Source organism: Pseudonaja textilis, chromosome 3 (assembly GCF_049901715.1).
Source record: "Pseudonaja textilis isolate UNSWEBS1 chromosome 3, rPseTex1.2, whole genome shotgun sequence".
Taxonomy (NCBI): Eukaryota; Metazoa; Chordata; class Lepidosauria; order Squamata; family Elapidae; genus Pseudonaja; species Pseudonaja textilis.
In genome coordinates this window covers 78,316,292-78,337,066 of record NC_141992.1, presented here as the reverse complement: position 1 = coordinate 78,337,066, position 20,775 = coordinate 78,316,292, and the positions used below count along the sequence as shown (strand labels likewise).

General features: G+C 38.8%; 1 protein-coding gene across 4 annotated transcripts in view; it reads left to right on the top strand.

The window, feature by feature from the left end:
• PALMD (palmdelphin) overlaps positions 1–20,775 on the top strand; it is a 79,423-nt gene that overhangs the window by 19,831 nt on the left and 38,817 nt on the right. For 3 of the 4 annotated variants that reach the window (XM_087930168.1, XM_087930171.1, XM_087930170.1), the window contains one exon: positions 17,416–17,461. In XM_087930168.1, the coding sequence (XP_087786294.1) occupies positions 17,416–17,461 (46 nt within the window). Of the gene's footprint in view, positions 1–15,715; positions 15,884–17,415; positions 17,462–20,775 lie in introns of those variants that run through there. The other variant, XM_026700332.2, reaches the window with a different exon arrangement.

Genomic DNA, 20,775 nt, shown 5'->3' with positions numbered 1-20,775 from the left:
GTTCTGTTGCAGTGTTATAGCTTTTGGGTGTACCATTTCGACTTGGAAAGGCATAGTCTGAATTTCCCTTCAAATCAAAGAGCAGAAAAACCTCTCCCTTCCTTAAAAAAAAAGTGAAATAAAAAAGCATCCGTGCTTATTTCAATCTGATCTTCAGAGATCTGAAATTTGTAAAAAGAAGGGATAGCTTTATACAAAGGAGGATGCCAACTCATAAAATATTTCTATGGTCTTTTTAGAGTTGCCAACAGAAAGGGAGGGGGGAAGGGGGTTTGAAAGGGCAGTGCGGCAGCTTGGAAATCGAAAGTGCATTTTCTGCCGTGCAAATATCTAACTGGAGAACACGATTGATGACTCTTGGCTATGGATGTGTCCCATTGGAGAATATAAATTATGAGACACCCAGGGGGTGGGGGAAAACCAGGGGCAAGGGTGACAGTGAATTACGTGTCTCAGAGTCGGCTTCATACAGGTCATGCCGATATGTTTGCTCCTAATAAATCCTTTGAACTTTTTGAAGCTTGGCTCAAGACTCATGATTTAATTGGGGTAACTGGCAGAATCCTGGCAGTGGAATTATAGGATTTGGAAAGTGTATACAGGTAGTCTTTACAACAGTTCATTCAGTGACCGTTCAAAGTTACAACAACATTGAAAAAAGTGACCTGTGATCACTTTTTCACACTTATGACTGTTGCAGCATCTCCGTGGCCACATGATCAAAATTCAGATACTTGGCAACTGATTCATATTGATGATGATTGCAGTGTCCCAGGGTTGTGTGATCACCTTTTGTAACTTTCCGACAAGCAAAGTCAATGGGAAAACCAGATTCATTTAACAACATTATAACTGCAGCAATTCACTTAACAACGGTGGCAAGAAAGATTGTGAAACAGGGCAAAACTCACTTAACAAATGTCTCACTTAGCAACAGAAATTTTGGGCTCAATTGAAGTTGTAAGATTTACCTGTATGAAATTTCAGTTTCTAGCAACATTTTTTTTTTAAAAAAAAGATAGTGCACAAAGTATAAATTCAAATTCCAAACCAAAAAAAAAATAAACATCGGGCTTAACTCTGCATTCAGCCCAGACTATTCTTGAAACTATCATTTGTGCAAATTTAGTCAAAATAGAAAAGAAAATCAGCACCGTAATCACAGTTCTCAGTTTTTCTCCTGATTGTAACTGCTTTCAGATGAAGGACTCTGGACATCACCAGTGTGGTCTGAAGTATGGGGTACCAAAATAGCATAGAAGTGAGATGCTGAGGAATCCGGATTCAAAGCCACACTCAATCACAGAAGCTAGTTAGATGAGTTCTCTCTTTAGCCTTTTTGTTGGGAGAGGGAGGATGGGAGTATGATATGCCTTAAGGTCCTGCAAGAAAGATAAGGCATAAACCTCACAAATTTATCTGCCATTCTCTTCATTTGTGGGATGGGCTTTTTCTTCTCCTCCTGAAAACAAACATGATGGGGAAAATGGCAGGAAAAGAGAAGGGGTGATAAGTGGAGATCAATGTCACCTGGATTTGACATGCAATTCTGTGAATGTGGCAAGTGGGGGAATAAGGGGTTGCTTGATTCGGATCATCCAGATTCTTCTCTGGTTATAAACCAGGGGTCTCCAACCTTGGCAACTTTAAGACTTGTGGACTTCAACTCCCAGAGGGTTCCTCAGCCAGCTTCTGGCTGAAGAACCCTCTGGGAGTTGAAGTCCACAAGTCTTAAAGTTGCCAAGGTTGGAGAGCCCTGTTATAAACAATATGAAGATGAGATAAATGTGAAGTTAACAGAGTTCAAAGAAAACAATGAACTTGGGGTAACAATGTGATGGATCTGATCAAAACCAAACAGTGTATTATACGTATTTGATTCTACAGTAGAAAGGCTGAGCAGTGTTGCAGTCTCAGTTCTGAAAAAAAAGTGCTTCAGGATATACATGGATACAACCATGTACCTTTCTGCAATTAATTTAAAACAACTGCTTGTCTTGGGATCCCATGGCAGCTGTTGGGGGCATCTGTGTAATCTGAGAAGATGCAGCTGCTTTAAAGAGTTGGAGGCAGGTGCTAAGATTTTGACCCCCACCTCCTTTGCAATACTTTTTTCCAAATTATTTCAAACATGCCATACAGCTCTAATAGCTACTACATACCATGGGCTTTCACATGCCCCCTGCAATGGAAGGCATTGAACTGTAGAAAAACCAGACTTTGCTGTACTATTATATGTATAATCATGTTTCCCAGTTAAAAATGTTTCATCCAATACTGTTTAATCTTTTGTACATTGCAAAAGATGTAATGGTTTCCTTTGGGGCAAATCAGATTGCTGAAAAGCACTATACATATGAAATAAATCATTCTTTCTGTTTTTCTACCTAAAATGCCCAAAGCAAATATCGAGATTCTTAGCATTACACTATTTCTTTCGCTTTACATTAAAAAATAAATTAAGCATCAGGAAAATCCATACTAAATGTAATAACAGACACTGGGAGAACAATTCATTTTCTTTTAAATCATTTCCTTTCCCTTTTCCTTCTTTTAATAAACTCATCTATATTCCAGAGCCTGCAAAACACTCCTTTTCCTTCATAATAGTGATCAGTGGGCATATGGTCTAGCTCTAGCATACGTATTTTTTTCTTTGCCATCCAACTCCCTAGTGATTCTCAGTTTAGTATCATTCATGTGTTTGGGTATTTTGGAAACAGGAGGCAGAAGCAGATAATCCATAAATTTCCAAGCTGTGCACTATTATCTATTGATGCAATACCATGAGGAATTCACAAGGGAGCCAAATAAAAAAATAAGCTGATATTGAAATGATCCTGTTGGCAATGTGTGTGCCCTGTACAGCTTGTCATCAAAATAAGATTGTCTCATGAGTCATATGACTATCCACTGAGTCAATAGTCCACTAAGAACAGAAGGGTAGTAGTAAAAGATGCTACGTTCTAGAGTCTGGGCCCATTCACTGCTCATATCTCTTACGTACAGCATGTGAACAAGCACAGATCAGACTGGAGATGAGATGAGAAGTATACAATCCAATTCGTGACATTGTAAAAACTGAATATTACTCCATATTTATTAATTTATATGTAGTGGGATTACCTCAGGAAAAAATGAGGATATAACAGAATTCATGGCCACATCAAATGAGCTGAGATGCCCACCTACAATCACTCTTTGTATGTTTAGAAGTTTAAAATTCCAACCAAAGTATCACCAGGATTGTTGCATTGTATACAGTATTGCCTCCATGTGTATGAGAATACAATCCCCAGTAGTTCCAGAAAATCTGTCAGTGGCTGTGCAAGACAGGAAATGAAGTTCAAAATGTCTGGAATCCACTAAATTCAGGGGTGGGATTCAAATTTTTTAACAACCAGTTATGTGGGCGTGACTAGACTGGTGGGTGTAGCTTGGCAGTCATGTGACTGGGTGGACATGGCTTGGTGGTCATGTCATTGGCTGGGCGTGCCCAACTCAACATCACTCACATTGAGGCACGCATCTTCTCGCCTGGCTTCTCATGACTGTGGGGATGCTGCAATAGTCCTAAGTGTGAAAAATGATCATAAGTCACGTTTTCAGGGCCATTGTAACTATGAATGGTCACTCCACACAAGCAAAGTACCAGCAAAGGAGGGGGAAACTCCAGAGATGTTCTAGTCCTGCCAAGAATGTAAAGAGGGTTAACATAGCGGCAGTTTCTGTAAGCAACACCAGAATGTTTCCTTCCTGCCTTCCTTACAGGATTAGGCCAGTAATTTCTTCTAACAACTGGTTCTCTGAACTGCTTAGAATGTTAACAACTGGTTCTAGCAAATAGGTGCGAACTGGTAGAATCCCCCTCCTGCCTAAATTGCTAGCACAGTCCATGAGAAACAGAAGAAATGGAGTGGATTTCTTCTGATCTGGAAAAGGTAAGCAGGATGGGGTTTCATTTACACTTGTCTCACATCCCATAGTTGTCAAACTAGAAAGAAAATCCCAGAATTACAAACTAAACTATTTTGTAAAGACTACAGTGGAAGGTAATGACAAGAAGGTTAATCACAAATAATCAAACTTGAAAGAGTTTTTACCTTTGTTTCTAGCAACATGGAAAGGCAACACAAATACTATCTACGATGAAAATAAATTAATGGTGTGCAAAAATTCAGGATACTCCTATCTACTTAATTCCTGCAAAGATGGTTCACCATCTCTTAAGGAAAGAAAAAAACCCTGATAGAGAGCCTATAATTTTATTCCTTGGTCAGGTGGTCAGGCTAATGTCCCAAAACAGCATGTAAAAATAGTCTCCCTTACTTTTAATCTCTACTAATATATTGGATAGTTTTCTTTAAAACTATCATAACAAAGTGAGATATAAATTCAGTTTTTTTTTGAAAAAAAAACTTGCTACAGAACTTTTCTTGCTACAGAATACATATTCGTCTCAATTAAACAATAATAGACTTTATAATGTGCATAAGGGCAGCTGTGATTTATTCTTCACTTCTGCTTCTAATGAGTTGCTAAAGTTTTCAGATTCAGTTCATGGTCAGTTCAATGGAACTTACAGAAACACTGTTAAATTGAATCAGGTGTTTTGTTTTGTTTTTAAAAAATACATATACTTTACATTGTCAAAACAGTTTCATGATGCAATATTTACAATGTATCAAACGATGGAGATGCAGAGGGAGACAGAAAATATTTATTAAAAGAGAAAATAAAGCTGTGAAACAAGCCCAGCTCATATTTTTCATTACATGCCAGTCATTGTTTTAAAAGCGTATTGCAGTTTACAGAAAAAACTAGAACCCTATTAACAAGTCTTTTTTTTTTCAGTCTTAAAAGATTTAACAGGGTTGTTAGTGATAGCAATAGGAAGAGAGTTCCATTTAAAGGAACAGAGCAATGGAAATTTATCTTCCAGTGGTACAGGATGTAGAATTTCTTGTCCAAGGGAAAAAGAAAAACATTTGTTACTTGCTTGGATAAGATTATCTTAACAAACACCTGGGACAATGTTAAGAGAGCTGTCTAAGGTTTCCAAGTTATTTTTTTCTGGTACTAGGGAAAAAAAGGGGCGGGGGAAGCAAAATGGCCTTATGATATTGACCGATTCAGTATAGAAAGGTTATATGAGGGAATGCAGAGTTTGTTATGGTTGTGGTTTTCATGTCTTACTGCTCAGTAACCAGCCTCTGTTAAAATTAAGATACAGGATACATAAGAGAAAAATTATGGTTAGTGGGGATAAGGAAGAGAAAAGACATGGGGCAATAGATCTTCCTCCTCTAGGAATAATGTTTAGGCAAATAAGATGGCAGCTAATTGATAAAGGAAAAAAGAGGGGAAAATAGCTTATTTAAAGGATTTCGTGCCATTTGCTGCTGGGTTTTGAAAGAAAACTTTTGACTTACCCAAATTGATCTGTGGAGTAATGGATGACAGAACTGGGGCTAGAATAAAGCATTTGAACAATGAGTTTCTAGTTCTACGCTTATGTCATCTTTTGTTGTTGTTGTATGTTTTGTTTGAAGTGTGCCTCCCTTGAGTACCCCTGGGTGTACCCTGAAAACATTTTTGGCACTCCCACAGTTAATCTAACTCTGGAGTACATAACCCATGTTTACATAACCTGCACTAGAAACTGAAATTTTGAAAGGGAATGAAGAAAAGTAATGTATATAACAACTGGAAAATAATTGCACAGCCTTGACATTTTATTAAGCTGATTTTTGAGCAAACCAACTCAAGATGTGAATTTGATTTAATGAAATTATTTTTGCCTTGGTACTTTGAAAGCACAGGCTGGGCAGGCCACTCAAGGACCAAGCATGGGGAAAATATGCATTCCTAGTCTAAACCAATTTTTAAAAATCTAGAAATCAGATATTAATTCATTAGATCAGGGGTGTCAAACTCAAGGACCGGGGGTCGGATTCAGCCCATGGGGTGCTTAGATGTGGCCCACAGGGCTGCCCTGGAAACAGCAACGGATGCGGCCCTTCCAAGCTCCGTTTTCTCTGGCAGAGGGTTGCAGGAGGCTGTCACAGCTGAAAACAGAGCTCGGGAGCCCATTTTCATTGGCAGAGTGCTCGGGCCACCACAGGTGCCACTGACATGAGTGATGTCGAGCTGGCCACATCCACCCTGCCCCCCCCCCCGAGGTCAAACACAACCTTGATGCGGTCCTCAATGAAACCGAGTTTGACACCCTTGCGTTAGTTTCCTGAGCAAATCAAACTCTATTCCTTTTCTAAGAGAAATAGATTCTAATACTGTGCATGTGGAGCATTTTTAAACCCACTGAGTATGTAACCATGCTAGCTTGCTTGTTTTTTAATGGCCCTATGGTTTATTTTTAACTGCCCAATCTGATGCTAAGATTTTGGCAAAGGAACATTATTGTTTCACCCCATTAAAAGTCTGATTACCATTTCCTGCTATGAAAAGTGCACAAGCAAGCCAGTTTGTCCTATATGCTTATGCATGTGTGCATTTGTCTGGTGGGTTTCCTTTCTTGGCATTGGCATTTCTGCTGGCAATTCTCCCAGAAAATAAGATAGCTCTTCATCCGGTAATTAACACAATGCAACATTTTGACCAGGCTGGCATGATGTATTTCCTTTCTTTCTACCGCAATAAACTATCATGGGAATTCAAGCAACCTAATACATACCGCACAAATATGTAGGAAGACTGCTTATAATCTCTGCAAGCGTTCAGAGTCAAATTAATAAGGAATTAACACAAACTTGCAAGTCTGATATCCTCCAGATGTTTTAGAGATGACTTCAAGAATTCCCAACCAACATAGCCAAGAATATATTGGCTAGGGGCTTCTTGCAGCTGTTACCTCAATACAGTTAGAAGGCACCACCTTGAGAAAAGCTAATTTAAAATGTCTTGATGACCAGGGCATGCATGCAATTTCTGGACCCCAATGTTCCTACAAGCCTGATGATCCTGCAAGCATTAACCTTGGAGCATAAATGCCTGCAATAAGTTAATCAGCACATTCACCTGAGCCTAAATGTTTACATGCCCTCCCTGTGATCTTAAACTAGGCCTTCCTTACCTTTTCATCGGTTTTTATATTTCTGTATCAGCATAAGGAACATCATATCCGATAAAAATAATAATCTCTAGAGCTCAAAGGAAAAGCAATATTAAAAAGCAGTTCAAACTAGTTCGCCTTATTTTATTTTTACTGGGCCATGCTAAATGCACAGTGAGAAAGAGTTGGAATGCATGAGGGGATGGCCATAATATCTCTGTATCAACAAAGCCTAGGATGAAGAATGCCTTAACTTGTAATTTAGAAACATCTGAAAAGCCACATGTTGTCCAGCCATGATTTATATTTATTTTCTTCTGGTTCTCATTTTAACTTTTACTCATCGATTTTCATTTGCCAGCCTGAAGTGTCTGATAAAGTTCCACCGGTATATATAACAACCATGCCGGCTCTCCGCTTGAAGCAGGCCAACTACTGTAAGTGTCCAGAACTGGCCCGTAAAGAATTCCTATTGGCTTTAGCTTCTCTCTGCTGGATTCTGGACACAGTTACAGCAGGATAATGTTGGTCAATTGAAGGATGTTTCAGTGGACCCAATTCTTATTTCAATAAATTACAGCATTTCAAATAAACTTACTAGAACAGCTCCTGATCCCTCTCTATATAAAGTTATTGTGTAGGGCTAAAGAAAGCATTTATAAGAAAACTGTTCTGAGATGATGATGATGATGATGATGATGATGATGATGATGATGATTATGATTATTATTATTATTATTATTATTATTATTATTATTATTATTATTATTATTCTACACAAAAACCAACAGTGTACACAGCAAATGAGATAACTATGCTGGATTTCGTATCACAAATCACTAGTCGAACACTTCCCAAGCATTTAGGACTGTGTGATGTTTCGGCAGTTTATGCGAGCAGATCCCAGTAAGGTGGCCTTCTGTAGCTGACTAATGGTGATTTTGTCAGTGCCAATTGTTTTCAAGTGCTTGCCTAGGTCTTTAGTCACAGGACCCAGTGTGCCAAGTACCACTGGAACCACCTGCACTGGTTTAAGCCAGAGTCTCTGCAGTTCGATTGTCAAGTCCTGATATTTGGTGATTTTTTCAAGTTGTTTCTCAGTGATTCTGCTGTTACCAGGTATGGCAATGTTGATGATCCACACTTTTTTCTTCTCCACAATCGTGATATCCAGGGTGTTGTGTTCCAAAACTTTATCAGTCTGTATTCGGAAGTCCCACAGTAGTATATTATTATTATTATTATTATTATTATTATTATTATTATTATTATTATCCTCGTCATCATCATCATTATGGCTGGTCTCACCAGTTCTTGCTTGCAGGCAAATGATATTTCTTGCAGATATTCCAATGGGCCATTGTTGCTATTTTGTCATGGCCTTGTTGATAATCAATCTAGTGTGGTCATCTTGCAGCAGCTATCTAGGTGGTCCACTGTTTCTTCAGCTTCTTGCAGAGCCGGCATTTGCGGTCTGTTGCTATGTTCTCAATTGTGTCTTTGTATGCATTTGTTCTTAAGGCTTAGTGTTGTGCAGCCAGAATTAGCCCTTCTCTTTTTTTTTCAAATTTCCTACCCTTAGCCATTGCCAAGTCTTGTTCTTATCTGCTTTGCCTGCTACTTTTTTGTGTACTGGCCATATATAATACTTTTCTTTGTCATGACTGTCTTGTATTCTTCATTTGGTCTTTCTTGTAGGTCAGTCTGGTCTCTTTGATATTCAGAAGACCTTCAAGGTGTATTCTCTTCAGTCCATCTTCTTCACTATCCTTCAGATATTTCACTTCAGATATTTCTTGAGTTAGCTCTCATGAGATTATGGTTGAGCACACAATCAGCCAGGTGGTTAGACTATATTTGGCATTTTTGTCCACTTATTGAGTCCTTCGCAAGGACTTGGGATAGGTAGGTTTTACTTCAGATATGTTGGGATTGCATCCAAGGCACTTATTACTATTGGATTACTATTGGCACTTATTACTACTGGATATTACTATCCAGTCTGCTTTCTTTTGCCATAACTGTTCTACTTCTGTTATCAGGTCTTTGTATTTTGTGATTTTCTCCAGTTTTTTATTCTATTTATTTCTACCACTTTACCTCCCACAATGCTTTGAACTAAGCCTGATTTAGACTTCTATTCTGCAGAGAACAGATATAACTCTCTCCTACATGTTTTGCTTTGTTGTGTTAATTTGTTCCAAGGTGCTTGAGGCACTGCAACAACTCTTTCCCTCACTTTTATCCCCATTAGCCATTAATCATCACAACAGTAAATTCATCCAAGAAATGCTAACCTGTACAAAGTTCCTAAATGAGATTTTGAATCCAGGTCTCTTCTCTCCTAATCTGAAACCATGGCTACCCAGTGGATCAAGGGTAGTAGTACATATACAACACACTCCCAAAGTCTTAAGTACAACTCCCATTAGCCCTTGTTACCAAGCATACTTATGTGATTTGAGGAATTTCTACACCAAACCATCTGGAACATGCCAAGTGTTCTCCCTTTATACTAGAATATTATCACCAGAATGACCTCCTTTGAGAAAAGATAAACAAGAATTTTACCCTGGTGTTTTTCAGCGATATTTTTAGCAAAGAACCTAGCCATTAAATTGCTTTTGGGAACCCACTTTCCTGTTGCTAAATTCAGCCTGTAACTTCTTTAACAACTTGTGTGGGCAACCTTGCTCCTAAAAGGGATAGATCTTCCAAGGAGATGTTTTTTCAAAGCTTTTGAAAGCAGATGGGTATTTTTTTAGAGAGAAGGAGAGAGGGAGGGAGAGGGAGAGAGAGAATACAATCTGGAAAGCATAATATCCACAAAGGTATTTAATCTGAAATAGATGTATACATCTGGTTAAATAAAAAATTTATACATACAGTATTTATACACCGGGTTAAGTGAACTGAAGTTAAATATAATGCATAATGGCTAAATCCCACTGATAAGCCTCATGGTGCGGCCAAGGAATGTTATTCTTTCTGAGAACCTAAGAATGATAGCAATGACATTCAAGAACTATGTATCCGCCCTACCACTGAACAACGATATATTTTAGAAAAATAATTTCAGAAATGCGAGGCATCTGTAAAATGATATATTTATTTAGTGGTGTCTTACATAAAGATCTAACCTCCAACCCTTTGCAGGAATGCCATTGCATGAGAATCGCCTGACCAACTTTGTAATGAGCCATAGTTATGGTGTTTCTCCCATCCGTTCTTGCTGAAAATACAGAGAAAGCGAAATAGAGTGATAAGTCTTCAGAGGAGGCTATTAGGGTGTTGTTGTTTTTAATGAGTCACTATTTTCAGTTTTCTTTATGCCTTCCACACAGAAACAAGGCAGGGAATTCTTGCTTTCTCCCACCATGTACTAATTCAGGGAATATAACAGTGAAAGATGCCTCCAATTTAAAATCCAGATCAGGGTGTGTCTACAGCTATTGCAATTTGGTGAAGCACCATTTAAAAATATTTCAAAAGCTACGGGTGAGGCAATAGCAGCTGATGCACTTCCTCAACTGTACATTTATTTAAGATTGCCTTTTTGGAATAAAATCCTGAGAACAAGAGCACATCTATATTTGTTTCCAGTTGTTTTCGTCATGCAAGGCTCATATGATATTTTTAAATGCAACTAATAATCATTCGGTCTTCCCAATCCCCAGCCGGTTCTTCACATAGTTATTTCAATATCTTCCATGGTAAAGCACTGGCAAACTGCTACACGCATACCTTTACAATCTGTGGAATGAAATATATGGAGCAAAAGGGAGCATCTCCAGAATCAAATTTTCATTAGGCCAGATGTGATGTCTCCAAGCCTTGTATTGCTTCATCTGCATCCATCATATCCAGAACCAATGTTCGTCTACAACCGGTTGTTGCAAAAGTGGCTTAAAATTTAAGAGCAAATTGTTTACTTTTCACGGCATCAGTCATCTCCAAAAATAACCATAAAGGGATCTACTTTAATAGTAATTGCTAGATTTATCATTCCTTCTCTGAGGAATCTACCTACTGTGGCTTTTGTATAGTTTCAGAGCTGTCAAAATATGCTCTTTTAGTTCTGGCACGATCACAGTCAAAACAAGCTTAAAATTACACAGAATGATGCCTGCCCTGTTTCTCCCTTTACCTCATAAATCCAGTTCTAAGACTAATCTGAAGAGTGGGAAAGAATATATTGATTGAAGGAAAAATACAGGTAGTATTTCCTGTCCACTACGGTCATAAGTCATGATGACTATAAACCAGGCAACCCACAAGACCAACTTGATTTTATGACCCTTTTTGTGATGGTTGTTAAGCAAATATGGCAAGGGTTACAGCAGACCTCCACGTTTACAACCCAGTTCTGAAGTTCTGATGGCCAGCCCTCCCATGACTGAAAGTTGAATACTCACTAACTGGCCAGCATTTGTGGTTGTTTGCACTGTGGTTGTTGATTGTACGCTATGGTTATTAAATGAATATGGAAATCATACAGTGAATCCATTGTTTGCTATGGGCTGCTTTTGCAATAAATGGAGGTTTGGGACAAAAATGTTGTAAAATGCAGCCATATGTCAGTGAGAGTCTGCAAATATCCATAAATGCTGGGCAGTTGGTGAGTACTCAACATACAGTCATGGGACTGCAAAAGAGGACTGGCCATCAGAACTTCAGAACTCAGTCATAAATGTGGAGGTCGGCCATAACTGCAAACAGATGCTAAGCAACTGGTTGTAAGTTAAGGACTACCTATATAGCAACAAACTTCAATGGGACGAATATTTAAGGAGCTCTTGGAATTGAAGCCATCTGGGAAAGTGACAGTATTCTACTGCCAATCTTATGAAAAGCTAGATGGACATAAATCCCACAGCATCCTAATTGTTTTAAAAATAAGTAGCCATATACTGTATATTATATATAATATATGGGTGGGGGGGGAATATTATTTTTTCTTTGCTCAACCTAGCTTTAAATACTGTGTTCTATTGCAATAAATAGTGCATGGAGGTACAAAAGGATGATACAATTACAAATAACAACAAAAAACAAGGGGGGGAAATTCTAACCAAAACAAGGGCAAAATGGAAAATCTTAGTCTAGCCATATATCAGATATAGCTTCATCCATTCTGAATGATGTGTTTGCCTTTTGACCACCAAGTGTGGCCCCTCAGCACCTAATGTCTACCCCAATCTGTTGCGTGTGGATTTTTTTTATTGTCCTTTGTTAATGGTCTTCCAATCAGTAAAATGCTAGTGCCCATTCTACATCTTATGATATATTCAAAGGTTAGTTCTGACACATCTTTTGTGAATGGGCCATCAAAGGTTGAATCTTATACTCAAAGCAGTTTGCTACAAGATTCAAAAGAGAAATTAAGATCTCGTGAAGGGAAAAAACCCTTAATGCAGCGATACTTAACAAAAGTCTCAAGCATGATGTCATCACTGTGCCAAACAATATGCAAGAAATAGACAAATGGGAAAGAAAAGATGATAATAATCTTTCTAACTGTTTAAAACTATAAACTATATGTTTACAATTATCAGAGATAAAGCAAAGGATAGAAGGGGTATCAAGCAGGCAAGCCAACACTGAATTGCTATATAATCAACAATGGAGTCTCATTAAGGGAAAGTTGACACAAATAATCTTCTTGCTAAAGTTTAACAGGTCAATCCACATTCTTTTGTGGGTGGTTGTTGCGAAAATTGAACATTTATCTTAGATGTATTCAGAGAAAGTTTCGGGAAGACAAAACAGGACGGTCCAAATGCTTTAAAAAGATTTGAAAGATAAAATGTCAGCTGTTCGATTGGGCACACTGTTCAATAAGCCACAAGTTTAGGCATCAAGTTACAGAACAGACAAACGTGGCCTGTTATTGAAAAAATCTTTACAAAAATAACTTTAACTTAGGTCATTGCATGATCTTTCTTTGGAGGAAAAAAAATCATTTCAGAGAAATAACATACTGTTGGTTCTCTAAACCTTATTTAGAGGAAAAACAAAAAAGCTGCAATTGATTTCATTTTTGAGTCAGCTTTTTTATATTAAATCTGTCAAATTTAAAATTTATTCTAGAAGAATACTGGGATTGGTAGACAGTCATGTTATTTTGCATTAGAGTATATATCAATGATTTGGCAAACAATAGGGTGATAAAAATATTTTTATGTTAGAAATGATACTGTAAGTTTGAAAGGATACTATTACCCCACCAATGGCCTGAAGAATTTCTCTGTTTTATTAAACGTGTGAGTCCCAACTGGACAATTAGAGGTTTTAATATGGATATAGTACTTTATATATATTTTTTCTTTATTAATTGCAAACTTATTTTTAATGTTAAATAAACTTCATTAGTTATTAATATATTGTAAATATATGCACAGTAAGATTAATTTTGATAAGTATATGCAAGTCAATTGTTACTTATGTTGCATCTAAAATAAGAAGTAATGCACTTTTTCCAAAGGATGAGTCACAAAATGAAATTAAATATTCATACACGTCCATATAGCCTATGGGAATGTTTTCCAGTAATTTGCAGAAGATATTTTCTTGCAGATGTTTCCCCTGTTAGATGCCAACTTTTTTATACACTAAGAAAGGGTTTTCTGCAGTGGGTTTCCCTAGCAATGAAATGAACTTCCTGAATGGATACATTTTGTCCCACTGTGACAGGATTTAGACGATCTTTAAAGGCATATTTCTTTCCTATAAATTCTACTTATTAGATGGTTTTCACATTTACTTTCCAATTATTTAAAATAAGTCCCTTATTTTATATGTTTTCTTTTTATACATATTATATGTCTCTATATAAGCTTTTCCTTTAATTTTGTTAGCTGCCTGGAATGCTCATCAGAGTAACAAAGCAGGGAATGAATTAAATAAACAAAGTAACATCTATAATGGATTAAAACTGTCCTTGCATAAGAACCAAATTAAGCACAACTGTAGAAGACAGAAGTGCAATAAACCTTTGAAGCTGAACACCCAAAAGACTGAAATAATTTAAAAGATCATAGGACATTAAGTTGATCTACTCAGAAATCTGGGAAAGAAATGCTCAAGGAGGAAATGGCATATTTGCTCCATATGGTTATAGCTACAATATAACATTCAGTTGGGTCATCCTGATTTCCAAAGTTTTACATTTTCAGGAGAAACCTTTAAATTAGGATTTGGAAATTTTGCTTAACAACCATAGCTGACAACACTTTCTCAAGTCAGGTAGACACAGTAATGAGAAAAGGTTTCCTCCCTTCATTTCTCCTTATAATTAAAAATACTCAAATATAAGATCCATATGCTACATTCACTGTATGCTTCTTTATAGAAGAAGAAAAAAGACACTGACCAGTTCCCACACCCTTGCATACTTGAGCAATTCATGAGGTAACTTTACCTAACACTGAAGCTATGAAACAATGCCTGATATCATATAACATCTTAAATAATTCACATTCCACTTTTGTCAGAGATTTGTAATAAAAGGTTCACAAAATAACCCCCTGCTTCACAAGCATTGTGTGTTTATTTTTAGAATGCTTGCCCTTTTGATGAGAGAAGGAAAAAACTCGCTCTGTTTCTCAGTTTAAAGCCACTTTTGACTGTGTCGTAAAGTTCACTCTTGTTCTGAGAGATTAAATATCCAATTCTAACTTTGACAACAACAACAAAAAAAACCCTCTGTGTCAACTGTCCAATTAGCGAACCTAAAACAAGGAAATGCTCTCGGGAGAACTGAATTCCCAAAAGTAAAACTTTATTGGATTCACCATGTTGGTACTGAAGAAACAAAACCGGCTTTGGTTTTCCTGCACAGATGCTTAATATCTTCTGCACTGTATATGGCTGCACCAACAATATTTTCTATTTTTTGATTGCTTTTTAAAACCTCCCTTTCAGGCAGAGTTACCCAGTAATTTACAGAAAATGAAAATCTCCTAAGTCATCAATATCACTCTGAAGATCATTGGTTGCTTACTCTTCATAGAGATGCTGTGAAGTTTGTTAGAGAAATAATGCTTTTATGGTGGGCTGGCTGGGAATACTAAGTACCGGGAGGGGCTGGCTTATAGATCTCAGAAGTCAGATGAGCACACCAGTTTTCCAAACTTGAACTTGTAGCCCCACAAGACTGGAATTCTAGGAAATGATCATCCTTGAAAACTGCCAGGTTTAGGGGGAGATAACATAAAGTGGTATTTGGCTGCCACTTATGAACAGTAACCCAATGGGAAATGGCCTTTCCTACCAGAAGATGGCTGTGGTGGCAACAGCCCTGAAGGGTTCCGTTTTATAGGCACACAAAAATAGTGCCCCAATCCACACCAAGAATAGTGCCCAATTTACACTGGCCATGCCTGGAGTGCACCATTTGAATAGTAGAAAGAGCAATTAGTGGAGTTCTGGTAGCCTTTCACCAACTACGGTAAGTGCTGCCCTGCCTAAGTGTTATTAGATTGACGCAACCTCTCCATGCAGGTTCCTACAACTTATAAACTTGTCTGACCTTGGCTATGTACCTGTATCTGCCCTGTGGCCACACTTGTTGCTGCCCTGGACTTTGATTGCAGCTTAACCTGCTCTTCCAGTCGTGCACGTGCAAAATGAGCCCACCTCTTCTCCCTGTTGGAGTTTCCTCTTTGACTGAGAACCATTAGCTGGGAGGAGGGCCCAGGGGGGGGGGGGGGGGGGCTAATAGCAGCCACTTTTCCAAATGTCACCAGCCTGCTTAGCAGCTTTATAAAAGAAACAGTTTGTCAAATGACTCTTCCAAAGCACTCAAAATTGGTACGTAGTTTGAGCAAATCGCTTTCATTCTTTTGTACTCTTCTTGGATATTTAAGCTTGGCTTCCTGGAAAGGAAGATGGCACTTTTTTTTGGGGGGTGTTCTTTTTCATTCTCATAGGAACTGCCAATGAGATAGCCCCTCTGACTGGTCCCGCCTCCATCTATTCTCTGCCTCCCGGGTCTTCTTTTGTTGCCCTGCATAGGAGAACGGAGCTGGAAAGCAGGTTAGTGGGATGGAGAGGAAAGGGAGATCTTACAGTATCCTTCCCCTACCACGCCCACCAAGCCACGCCCACAGAACTGGTAGTAAAAAAAAATTGAATCCCCACCACTGTTGTGGTGGTATATAAATTTAATTAAATTTAGACAGTCCTTCCTCCTATTTTGTGGATGGAAGAACTAACCTTCTCTGGGTATACCGGTAGTCCTCAGCTTCCAACCACAATGGAGCCCAGAACTCATGATGCTAAGTGAGAAATTTGTTAAGTGAGCTTTGCCGCATTTCATGGCTTTTCTTGCCACAGTTGTTAAGCAAATCACTGCAGTCGTTAAACTAGTAATATGGTTGTTAACTGAATCTGGTTTCCCCACTGACTTTGCTCAATGGAAGGGTGCAAAAAGTGATCACATGACCCCAGGACACTGCAATCGTCATAAATGTGAGTCAGCTGTCAAGCGTCTGAATGTAAATCAGATGACCATGGGGATGCTGCAAACGGTCGTAAGTTTGAAAAATGGTCCATAAGTCACTTTTTCAGTGCCATTGTAACTTCGAATGGTCATTAAACAAAACCGTTGTACATCAAGGACTATCTGTGAGTGTGTTCGGAGACCATTAAAGGTAAAATTAAACAAGAGTTCTATTCAAGTCCAACTTTCTCATTAATTTGTTTTCTCAGTCTGAGGAATTTATTCTGACAACATGGTAAAACTTCCACCTTGTACTAGAGACCCTGCTAGGCATCGTTAAGATTAAGTTTTACATCTTGCTGTCTGCTACAGAAATGATTGCTCTTCCTTTGTTTCTGACCTCTCAAGTAGCATGAAAGGATAATCAGGGGTTAAAAGGGCCCAAAATTTTTCTATTTTGCCCATTTAAGCAAAAACTGAAAAGGAATTTCCGTAGGCAAGTCCTGTATGATGGGTGTTCTGGTTGGGGGATAGGAAGAAAAGGAAAAAATATTTGGGCACTCCAGAGTTAATCTGTGGCATGTAAAGTGTGTATATTATTACAACAAAGAATTGGCAGCTGCTGCAGAAGGAAAAGGCTTATGTTCCACCGTTCAAACTTGTCAGTCAACTGATGCCAGGGTTCTGGACGTCTGCCTCTTCAGCACACCCTGTTGCGTGTGTCTATGTGAGCAGTTTTGCTCTCTCTTTGGAGACACTCCAGCTTAAAGTCAGGCTCCTTCCTTCCTTGGTAGAATTAGAGCTCCCTTTCAAAGCATCTAACTGGAAACCTTCTTAACACACTGGAGCCTGGTATTCCTTTGTAGCTTTTCACAACCTGTGTGTTTGTTTCACTTTCCAGAATGGAAGAAGAGGAACTGCTGAAGGAAAGATTCCAAGCCATCACAGTAAGTAAGAACATACCTATCTAAGAAAACTATACTTTCTCATTCTCAGTGTGGATTACAATGTCGTCTTCTACTCTCAGAAGTCTTCTGTTTTCTTCTGTTGTTTGATGTGACTGTGTGACCCAGCAGTTTGAAGATCAGCATAAATCTTTAGCTCAAGTGCCTTCACGGTGGGCATCATCTGACCCAACAGCTCCACAGCACCGAATGCAACAGATGCTGGAGTCACATTCTGTTTTACGTCAGGCTCCTGCAATGCTGCCATTCGGTCTGGGTGACTCTTTGAAGAAACTTTGCATTTGAGGGACACCAGAGCAGAAAACTAGAAAAGAGAAGGAATCCAACAGCTCCATAGCTTGAACGTAAATAACCAGGGAGGGAAGTCTTCTGCCTAGCTGAAGGGGTAGTTGTGGATAATTCTGGAAAACACCAAAATAGTTGAGGTTGTGATTGTTTAAAGAACAGCGGAGGTGAAATTCAGGTCAATTCATACTACAGTCAGGGTTTTTTGATTTTGTTCTTTAAGAGTCAGTCATGTATGTTATGCAGGTGGGAAAATGTTCTCAAAAGTGTTGTTAATCAAAAGAAGACACAGAAGGGAAGACAATGTAACATCAAAATGTGTTGCCTTCCAGATGTCTGTTGACCTAAAATGACCTTCACACTTGTACGTTTTGACAGGTTGGGTCTACTTGCTCTGTAAAGACACAGTGATTATTGGTTAGATCTAAAGGAGCAATTTTCATATAGGGCATAATATCCTTCAGGAAAAATAAGTTAACTTTTTCAGAGTATTTACCCTGTGCATATCTTCCTTAACGGCTAACCATTCTTAGCTTAGCCATTCTTTCTCCATCCATGAATAAAAGACCTCTCATTGATCGACAGATGTAACTATTATCTGTCTAGCCAGGTTTCCCAATACAGACACTTTTTTGTACTTTGTACTTTGTGCTTAATAAAAAAAATGTTCCAAATAGCAAGACAACAAAGGTTTAAAAAGAAATGGAAGACACTTGACTTTTCCCCATCTCCCTCCTAACTACCATGCCTTAAAAGGCTCAGTTAAAAATAAGCAATCAGGCAAATTGTTATGAAGTATGCAGCCTAATAACTTTTACAAACTTTTTAAAAAGCCTGCCGTAGCCTCTTTGTAAATACTGGGCCAAAAGATTTTCCGTATCTATGATAATTCAAAAAATTCAGCTTTATCATAAAATACATTTTGCACCCAGAGGAATTGCATAATTGTATACATTCTAATTGTTATTTGTATACCACCATCCATATTCAGTTCAAAGAATTGCTACAAGAAATGAAATTGGCCGAATATATGTTTATTTTATATTATGACAAATAGGAAGTCCCCAGTTGGGCCAAGTTTTCAAAGGAAAGGGCAAAATGTTCTGAAAAAGCATTTCTAAAAAGAAATATCTAAAGCATACAAAGAAATTCTTCAGGTACCCTAGAAATCAATAAAACGCATTATCATTTGATAACCAAAAGCAAAAACAAGCCAACTTCACTCAAAACCATTAAAGGAAGACCCAACGTTCCCTGTTTGCAAATGTAAATAAAACCTCTGTTAAGGGGACTTTGATACAAGGGGCTCTGCACCCAACAAAGCAAATTTCTTCTGCAGTTTGTCATTTTTTTACAATGATATCACTGCCCCAAAGGCTTAATCTATACCATTTATGCAAAGGATGCAAAAATGCAATATTTGCATGAAGCAACCTAAGCTGAAACAAATTATGTAATTTATGTCCCTTGTTGTAAAAGCATAAACTATCATAATAATTTGATTTTGTATTTAATGGACATTCCTGAAAAGCAGAGACCTGCTTCCCCCAGTTAGTCTGTTAAAACAAGGTTTTGACTATAGTTCATGGAAACATTCTGCTCAGAAAAGTAAAGGCAGTTGGGGAGCTTACTTACAAAGTACAAACTCATTCTGATAACCCACTCAGCTAGGCATTGGATTTTCTCAGGCTGTTTATGTGGCATCATCAGGAAGAAAGGAAAGTGTGTAATTCAAAGACTGACAAGCAAGATGTTCTTGAAATCTGGATTAACTGTACTATCTGAAACTGCTTAGCAGAGGTGTATATAGTAAGCAAACTTTTAAAACAGTTGCTCTCCTTCTATTCTACTTCTGCCAGCAAGAAACATCCTCCAGAGATTTATCATTAATTTAGGAATAGAACTCACCCACCTTCCAGCCCTTCGTAATTAAAGCTATTCCATCATCTTAATGAATTTTCCCTCTGGCCAGATCCTACCATGAAATAAAGAGAAACAACCAGTTGAAGCGGCAGATACAGGGGCTGCCTTTCTTCATTTTTCTGTCTTGGAGGACACACTTATAATGCCCTATAAGCCAGTGGCCCCCAATCTTTTTTGTGCCATGGCCCAGTACCGGCATCACAAAATGATCCGCGGCCCGGTACCGGCATCAGCACGCATGACAAGGCAAGGCGAGCCAAGCGACCGGCCAGCCAGCCATCCCCCGCTTCTCCCCGCCATCTTCAACTCCTCCTTTGTACCTTTTCTGTGCTTTTTTGTGCTTTCTTAATCTCCTCCGCCATCGGGACGGCTCTTCGTTCGAAGCCACCACCACCCCGATGAAACTAAGGCGTAAGGATTCCTTCAGGACCCAAACGCCGCTTTTCAACCGGAAAAGGTCACCCGGAAGCACTTTCTCGTCGAAACAAGATGGCGGCGCCCAGCAAACCGGCGGCCCGGTAGAAAATGATACACAGACTGGTACTGGTCCAGGGCCCGGTGGTTGGGGACCCCTGCTCTAAGCAACATCTGCCTCAGGGGTGATGAAGGATGCTATCCTTCCTGAAGCATCCACAAAGAGGGTATAAAAAAACAAATCAAGATGCCAATTGTAGCACACTATTCCTGCTCTAAATGTGCCAGTGTTGGCACACAAATACATGAGATATTAAACTTATATGCCACCCCTCTCTCTTAGAGGTGGCTCATGCTACCATAATCATCATCCTGATTTTATTTCCCCTGCCCTGCCTGGACACCAGTGTACCCTATCAACAGTGGTGGGATTGGCTTGCTGGGCATGATAGGGGAAGGATACTGCAAAATCCCCATTCCCTCCCCACTCCACTAGCCTGCTTTCCAGCTTCATTCTCCTGTGCAGGGCAACAAAAGAAGACCCAGCCAATCAACCGGGACTCAAGAGGCAGAGAAGAGATGGGGGTAGGGCCAGTCAGAGGTGGTATTTGCCGATTCTCTGAACTACTCAAAATTTCCACTACCGGTTCTCCAGAACTGGTCAGAATCTGCTG